The 8,577-nt window shown below is 55.7% G+C and overlaps 2 protein-coding genes across 2 annotated transcripts; one reads left to right on the top strand and one right to left on the bottom strand.

The window, feature by feature from the left end:
- Positions 1–678: 678 nt before the first annotated feature.
- Positions 679–2,307, bottom strand: CORC01_06014 (DEAD/DEAH box helicase; the record flags this gene model as incomplete). Its single annotated transcript, XM_022617656.1, has 1 exon — positions 679–2,307. One exon carries the CDS (start codon positions 2,305–2,307, stop codon positions 679–681), a length of 1,629 nt encoding a protein of 542 aa, XP_022475897.1.
- Positions 2,308–6,691: 4,384 nt separating this feature from the next.
- CORC01_06013 (uncharacterized protein) lies at positions 6,692–8,435 on the top strand (the record flags this gene model as incomplete). Its single annotated transcript, XM_022617655.1, has 4 exons — positions 6,692–6,742; positions 6,811–7,536; positions 7,588–8,249; positions 8,300–8,435. The coding sequence occupies 4 exons, from the start codon at positions 6,692–6,694 to the stop codon at positions 8,433–8,435; spliced, it is 1,575 nt and encodes a 524-aa protein (XP_022475896.1).
- Between the last annotated feature and the right edge of the window lie 142 nt (positions 8,436–8,577).

Genomic DNA, 8,577 nt, shown 5'->3' with positions numbered 1-8,577 from the left:
GGCACACGAATCCCCTTGTTTTAAGTGAGGTGGATACATCGAGACGCCTCCCCAGTTCAACGTCAAAGTCAAGGTATGAAAGAGTCCGCCCATGTTGTGAATTGTAATTGTAACTTTTGCACGGACAAGCAGTAACATTATCTACTACACTATAGACAATCCCCTACGTTGAACCTGCACTCCTTGCCCCCTTTTGATGGATTGCCTTGCCACAAGTCGTTTTCTTCATCATAAGGTTATCCTCATGCTGGATGCGCAACAGAGATTATCCACATTATAGAAACTGAGAAAAGAGGGCTAATGAGTATTTCCGTGTACCTGATGAAGACATACTCTCATTTCAACCACCAAGGGTCGTTGCTGAAAACTGAAGGTGGCTGTGATGTGCTATTTATGTAAGCTATTGCTTCTATTCAGCAACGTAAACCCGACATCAAGAATACCATTCCACCTGCTGGCTAGTTCCCTTTGAGGATACATCACAATGAAGAGCTCCTCTCACTTGGTCAAGCCATCAGCAAGTGACATCACATGAGAATCGCAGCGTCTTTGTCAGGTCTCGCAGACTTTTGTGTATTGGGTATTATTTTGTCTATCCCACTCAAATCAACCATGCCACCACTACGCCATAATGCAGATGCCCACTCAAAAGGACAAATTTTCCTTCCTTCCCACCCTTCAAGCATTGAGCTTCTGCTTCGTCCTCTTCCTCTTGCCACCAACCTCCCTCCCCTCCTCCAACTCTAACAACGCCTCCCTCTTCTTCTCGCTGACGAGCTTGAGCGCGTCCCGCAGCACGCGCGTCTCCAAATTGACACCCTCCTCCTTCCAGGCCTCCATCTCCCGCCCGACACGCGCCTCAATCGCCAGCACGAGCTCAACGTCCCTCTGCCCGACAAATGTTACCGCCTCACCCTTGCGTCCCGCACGTGCCGTACGACCGACCCTGTGGATGTAGTCGTCCGGGTTGCGGGGTATGTCGTAGTTGATAACAAGCCCGACCTCGGGGATATCCAGACCACGGGAGGCGACGTCCGTGGCGACGAGGATGCGGGCCGCGGCGGCGCGGAAGCGGCCCAGGTTGTCGACGCGCTGGCGCTGGGGCAGGGCGGAGTGCAGCGAGGTTACGCGGTGGTCAAGCATGCGCAGCAGGTGGTGGAGGTAGTCCGCCGTGGAGGTGCGGTTGCAGAAAATGATGATGGATTTGTCGACGTTGCCGTCAGTTAGGAGGAAGGTGTGGAGGTAGTGCTCGCGGTGAGTAACGGGGACCTGGAGGTGCATCTGGGAGAGGGTCGCGGGGATGGCGAGGGCCTGGGTGTCGACCTCGCAGACGAAGACGGGTTGCTTGCCGGGCTTGAGCGGCATGTCCTTGAGGGCGCAGACCTCGGGGGTGATTGTGGCGGTGAAGAGGAGCGTCTGGCGCTGCGAGGAGGGCGGCAGGACGGAGAGGCACTCCTCAACGTCGGGGATCATGCTGCCGGGCCCGGTGCCGTCGAGGAGGCGATCGGCTTCATCGAGGACGACGTACCTTACGCGGCGTAGCCCGCAGATGGTGTCCTCGCCCGAGGTGCGAATGTGATCGGCGAGACGACCGGGCGTAGCGATGACGACGTGGGGGCGTTGCGCCAGGGCGATGGCCTGCGGCCGCATGTCGGAGCCACCGGTGATGAGGACGATTTTGAGACTCTGCGGGGAGGAAATGGCCTTGAACTGCTCGAATATCTGCAGAGCGAGCTCGCGGGTGGGCGTCAAGACAACTCCGAAGATGGCCGTGGGATCCTCTGCCCATTTTTGCAGTATAGGCACGGCAAAGGCCACCGTTTTACCGGAACCTGTCCTGCTTCCACCGATGCAGTCCCTGCCCTTCAGAATCTCTGGTATGCAGCCCTTCTGAATGCCCGTCGGTCTCTTGATTGCCATGTTGGCCAACGACTGCACAAGCCACGGCCGCACATTTATGGCAGAGAAGGTGGTATTGGGATCTGTTGGTGCGGTGATTGCGTTTTGCGACGGCGCTGGGCGCGAGGTCTGGGGAGCTTGGTCGGCAGCGCGCTTGAATCTTGACGGAGCTTTGATGGTAGATACGACGGTCTTGAGCTCCTCCTCCTCCTCCTCCTCGCCATCGTCGTTCTCGAGATCTCCTAGATCCGGTTCGGCTGTGGGGTCGGTCCTCCGTCTCTTGCGCGAGGCGGGACTGTCGAGGTAGTCGGATTCGGACTCGGAGCTGGAAGAGTTGGCGGAAGAGGATGCCGGGTCCTCATGTTCGGCCGCGGGGCCCGGTCGTCTGGGGGTTGCAGCGGACGGCATTGAGGGTGATCAAGCACTAATCTAGTTATGCCGGTTGTGATGCGATGTGATTGAGGACCTGAGACGCAGCAGCTTTCTGGTATAAAGTTTGGTGATGAACTGGCTGCAACGGCTGCACTGCACCAGCGTATGAGAATTTTCGGGCAAGGGTCCAAAAAGTTTTGGTTGTAAAGCTTCGGCGCGGCGGGCAGGCGGGGTGGGTGACCCAAGGCCCAAGGGGCCTGGCGTGGGGCAGACCAATTGGATGGAAGGCGGTCAGTGCCCAGGCCCCCACATAGAGAGGTGTGAAAAGCTAGAGACGCGCGCTTAGGGAAACGAGGCTAGTGACCGGGTCAAACCGGCGAGTGATTGGAAGGGGCAAATCGACCAGTTGGGAAACATCAAGCGCGCAGGGCGTGAGAGGCTGCAAATGCTAGAATTCAATGCGTCGACACAGGCAAGCTCACGCATCTGTCATCTGTTGGCTGCATACTTCATCCGTAGCCACGACACTTTTCCCTTCGAATTGACTATCTGTGCGTCAGGTATCCATAAGCAGGAAGTATGCACCGTTCACGAGAGATGAGTCGAGCCGATGTTGGGTTGTTGACCAGGTATTGACAGGACATGCTCGATGCATATAGCCCAACAAACTTTCAGGGCTGAGGCCGATGACAGCATAGCGTAGCTTCCCGCCCAGGGATGGGGCTAGCATAGATGCATTTCCGCCTTATGCCCTTGGCGGGATCCAGAGATCTGTTCCTGGACGTATGCCTACTATGTAAGTCGGTGCATGAGCCTTGGGATACCGCTGGGCAGACACTCACCCGTCTTCTCCGTGATTGTGTCGACTTCTGTCAGATGAGTGATCTGGTCGCAGCGGATTCAAAGAACACCCATGGAGAGTACAATAAGATCTTGCAAAAACAGAACGAAGCCGAGTGTCAAACAACGACCTTCAGGCATGCAACCCCGCCTTAACCATGACCCAACTGAATAAGAGGGGCTTGTATGATTTGAATTCTCTTTCTCGGACGTGCCCGTCTGACATGGTGCTGGTCATGAATTGACCTCACAGCTGGGACCCAATGGGCCAGATTTGGCAGACAAATGATCGCAGCCACAGAATGTCAGCAGAATTTACGCCTTCAGCCTGCCTCTGTTCTCATCTTGCCTCACTGTCAATTGGTCCTCGCAAGGTGCGACAAGTGATGCACACGTCCCAGGCCGGCAGAGTGGGCATCGGGATTCCGCCGACCAAGACGACGCAAGTACGATACACCACGTAGGTGTTTTGGGGCAGGGCCTTGAAAAATCGGGCCTTCGTCTGATCAAGGTCCAGGTACAGCGGTACGGATAATGCGGTGAGAACTCGAATGCGTGGCCCATTCAATACCGCAACCCTGAGCTTAACCGCCTATCGGCTCGCCACCGTCGGCGGGACGGCGCAGAAGTAAAAGGGAGAGGCAATCGCATTGGAACAGAAGTTTTTCCGTGTTTCGGACCCCAATGGTTGTGCTTGCCGCTTCTCTGCAAACGCTTTCCTCCTCCTCGTCGGGGAACCATCCCATTCGTGCCGCACCGCCGGTGGAAGGGGCACAGCAATCGGCACCAAGAGCAGCATTTCTGCAACCACCATTTCGATGCCTGGGTCTGCAATCAGCTGACTAGAATTGCTCAAACGGACTGCGATGCCGACACTGTTGGGTCGCAACGCTAAATGATTTGGAAGCCGCGGCAGGTGTGCCGTGTACTTTGTCCAGGAGCCACGTCCAAGGTTCCAACATGTGCCGAAAAGAGCTCCAGGTGCTGCCCCGTTTCTGCTCTCTTTAGATGCTGCTGCAGGAAAAGCCCCCCATTTCAGCCAAAACGGCGCTGTCAAATTGCTCACGCGAGTTTCATCCATACACCTGTTGGACCACGGTCCACAGTAGAAGTCGGACGGATGGAGATTGGTTGCCGACAGTCCCATTGATCTGTTCTGTGATCCTGCAGTCATGTAGGGGACACCGCGGGGATGGTGTGAGGATGTGAATGTGATGAGAAGAGTGTCGTTGGTTCGCTATTTCCGCCAGCTATTGGCCCACAGCCCCAAGACCACCAGCCAGACCAACCTAATCGTCAATCGAAGGTGACGAGATGGACGAAATACCTTGAAGAGTGAAGCGACGAACAATCCCGCGGAGAGTGCGAGGAGAGACATGAACATGGCCCGGCAGCTTCTCATTTCATCAAACCATCGTGTCCCACTCGCCAGCCAGCCCATCGCCTTGGAAGTACAAAAGAGTTAGGTTGCATCGGGGACGACTCCCGGATTGTGCATCTCGAGCTCATGCAGAAGACGGTCGGAAATCAGTGCAGAGCTCAGCTTGGTGCGTGCGGCGTGCGGCGTGCCCACAACGAGATGCTTGGCCGGAGAGGGGCCAAGGGGGGGGGAGCAACCCGCAAGAAGCGATTGCAGGGCAGCGCATCGAATGGCAGCCCAAGACATGGACGACACACCACCAACGACAGCGCAACCCCTGTCTCATCTCATACCCCCATGCCTTCCGGACGCCGTCTCAAACCTCGTCGCCGTACGGCTGTGTGTAACTGGTCCGGCGTCTGCCCATTGCCCATTGTGCAGCGCCAGGCGATGGGCGTTCCGACTGGGCAGAGCTGCTTTGTGGTCACGGTTTGAAGCCCACTCATCACACCGTGCTTTGTGCTCAAGAGACTGTCTGTTTGGAGGTCGTGTCGGTAATGTACAGTAAGTGTTGTTTTTGTTGGCGGTGACGAGGTACATGTTTTGGTTCTTGATCGAATACGCGTCCCGATGACGGGTGCCTGTGACTGTCGGGCCGGACCAGCGGCATTGGCTTTGTTACCTCGTTCTCATTCTCTTTGCGTGCTCGTCGAACAGCGTCTTCTGTCTGCCCTCTCTTGGAGCTGAGCGTAATGCGGATGGACATAGGACGGACGCAAGCAAGACACAGCATGGAGGCGAGTTGATGGTGACTGACTCTTATGGAGTGGACAGCCCCGAACTTGTAGAAGTAGGAAGTACAGATACCAATGTCGTCTCCAATCCGATTCAGAGTCCCGAGTCTAGACCGCAGGGCAGGCAGGGCCATCATCGTGCTGGAAATATCCGACTGGGAAGGCCAGAGCCTCAGACGACGCAAGGGACTCCCGTAATATGGCGCGTTTTTCTGCCCCAAGGCGCTGAAAGGGTTGAAAAGAAGCGACCGAGCGCGGGCTTCGGCTCAGCTTCGATTGATCTGCTGATTGACTTTTTGTTCTTGTTCGTGCATTTCATGTCATTGGTGTCATTTGTGTCGTTCGTGTAGGGCGAGTTCCGGCAAGGCGAAGAGCGTTAGGCAATCTAAGCACTCAGGGTACCTCGCGTGCTCGCCATCAGGTAAATACATTACCTTAGGCAAGGTTGTTTACAGTATCAGGAAGGTACACGTCAGAAAAGCCCTAAATCCGGCTGATTGATGTAGCCTTCCCCTGGTCTACACCAAACTTAGAGTGCATCAGCAAGAAAATGTACATTGGTCCATTACGTGTGCCTTGTGCCTCCTACCATTACAGCCAAGTCCACCTCCAGCACCCATACGGAGATGGCCTCGCCCAGTGCATTCATCAGGCCCTGAGAGGCCCCCTCCCCGTTTTCCATTGGAACTTGGCCTTGGAATTAGCGCCCAAGCTCGTCCCCGTCCCGCTGCTCCCCGCCTTTTTTTGCCCACTTGAATCCCACTCCATCACTTCGTCTTTCTCAAAAGGACCAAGGTTCTTGGGCTCGCCCGTCGCCACTGCGTCGTTTGCTCTTGCATTGCTCCTCTCTCCGGCCTGCTCAACTTCAAGCCGGTCCCTCCATCCCGAGAAAGAGGAGAAATTCCCTTCTTCTCCCCCCACCCCCGTTCCGGTACAGACCAGGAACTACCACCTCGAACCATTTCGCCTGCTCTGGGCTGCCTTGGTCTGCCTAGGTGCTGGGACGTCACCCGCACCCCAAAACTACCTCCCCTCCCACCTCAATATCGACCTCCTGAGTCCTGCGGGGAAAGCTTCCCGCCGACGTTTTACTTTCCTGTCTCTCGCTTCCAAGCCTTCTGATCTTCAACGACACGCTCCGATAGTTTGGCTATATACTCAGCTTCGAACCAGAGGTTCAAACGCTCAACGGCGTTGCCCTCCCACTCGATCTACACTTCATCAGCTCCTCCTACAACTACTCGACCACGCTAGTTTCTGTTTTCCGCCTGTGCTCTGTGCCGCAGCCGTCACACCTCGACCTACCTCGTCAAGTAGTTTAGCTTGGTTCGGCCCTTTTGCGACTTTGTGGGATCCTACCTCTGGGGGCACAACTCTCTCCAGCTTCAACTGCACCTTTCTGATCTGCCCAACATACCGTCCCGTCATGGCCGATCAGAATCCCTTACAACCGCAGACGATGGAACCTCCTCGCCAGGTAAGCATGCTCGCATGAGCACCCTCGTTTTGGCTTTCACCGCGAATCGTACTGATCATTCCCCATAGACACCGCCCAGTGTCCCTTCTCCAGCCTTGTCCACACCCGGTTCCGTTCCCATGATGAATTCGCCAGTTCCTCTCCTTCGCCCTGCCATCCCCGGCGGCAGATCCGGTGGAGGTGCCCGAACACCTAGACTCGGTCTCGCTATCCCCCCATCACCAAATGCGAAGCCCGTCGGTGGACAAGCGCCCCAACCCGTAAATTCACGACCATCTCTCCCGACTCTCCACCTGGCTACACCGATGGGTAGTCAGACGACACCGTATGAGCAACCACCGCGCGTGGGAGGCGTGGGACAGTCTGCTAGTGGCGGTAGCGAAAGCAGTGCGGCACACTCGAGATCTGGAAGCTTCGGCCCTCTGGATGGTCGAGCTAGCAACCCCACATCAGCTGGCTCTCAGTATTCAGCACTGTCCTTTGCTTCACAATATGGCTTTGCGCGGCCTCAAGGAACCCCCGACCCATCGTCTGCCGTGGGCTCAATTTATTCTGAGCGGAGTGACGGCGGTGTCGGAATGGAACGGGATAACAGCTTGCAGGGTCTCGAAGCTTTTGACAAGCTGTCATTAGAGCGGGGCAGGACGCTGGATGTGGAGGAGCTTGACTCCGAATCGTGGAGGGTCGCGAGCATGGAAAACCGGATCGAGGAGCTCGGCAGTCTCGGCGAAGGTGCCGGCGGAGCCGTTACAAAAGCCAAATTGAAGGGTGGAAAGACCACATTCGCGCTCAAGGTGCGAACACTGCATTTCCTCCATCGAAAAACTGGAGACTGACATGTCCAGGTCATTACCACAAACCCCGATCCCGACGTCAAGAAGCAGATTGTGCGTGAGTTAGGCTTCAACAAAGAGTGTGCGTCAGAGCATATCTGCCGTTATTATGGCGCCTTTGAGGACTCGACTACGGGAACGATTTCAATCGCCATGGAGTTTTGCGAGGGTGGTTCCTTGGACAGTATTTACAAGGAGGTGAAGAAGCTCGGCGGCCGGACGGGTGAGAAGGTTCTCGGCAAGATTTCCGAAGGCGTGCTTCGGGGACTGACGTATCTGCACGGCATGCGTATCATCCACCGAGACATCAAGCCATCCAACATTTTGCTTTGCAGGAATGGCGATGTCAAACTATGCGACTTTGGCGTGTCAGGAGACTTTGGTACCAAGGGAGAAGCCAACACTTTCATCGGCACCAGCTACTACATGGCCCCCGAGCGCATCACCGGTCAATCCTACACCATCACCTCTGACGTGTGGTCGACCGGCGTAACTCTGCTGGAGGTGGCACAACATCGATTCCCCTTCCCGGCCGATGGCACAGAGATGCAGCCACGAGCTGGTCTGATCGACCTACTCACCTACATTGTGCGGCAGCCGATACCGAAGCTCAAGGATGAGCCTGATGCCAATATTTTCTGGAGTGACAACTTCAAGTATTTCATCGAGTGTTGGTAAGTGGCGATTTTGGCTCAGTATGAAATCGTGTGCTGACCTTTCAAAGCCTAGAAAAGGAACCTACCAGGAGAGCGAGCCCATGGCGGATGCTCGAGCATCCGTGGATGGTGGAAATGCGCTCGAAGCGTGTCAACATGGCCAAATACCTAGCTCAAGTTTGGGGCTGGGATACCAAGCAGTGATTGGCTGATGGCCACAATGCCATGACGATGCACCCAACAGTAACGTTGTTCCATACGGCGAACCTACGGCGACTTTTCAAAGACAAAGCAGCAAAAGCACAATGCTGTTCCCTTGGCGGGAGGATTATGTCAACCTGGGTCA

The sequence above is a fragment of the Colletotrichum orchidophilum genome (genome assembly GCF_001831195.1).
Source record: "Colletotrichum orchidophilum strain IMI 309357 chromosome Unknown Scaffold_43.1, whole genome shotgun sequence".
Taxonomy (NCBI): Eukaryota; Fungi; Ascomycota; class Sordariomycetes; order Glomerellales; family Glomerellaceae; genus Colletotrichum; species Colletotrichum orchidophilum.
This window is presented reverse-complemented; position numbering and strand designations above follow the sequence as displayed.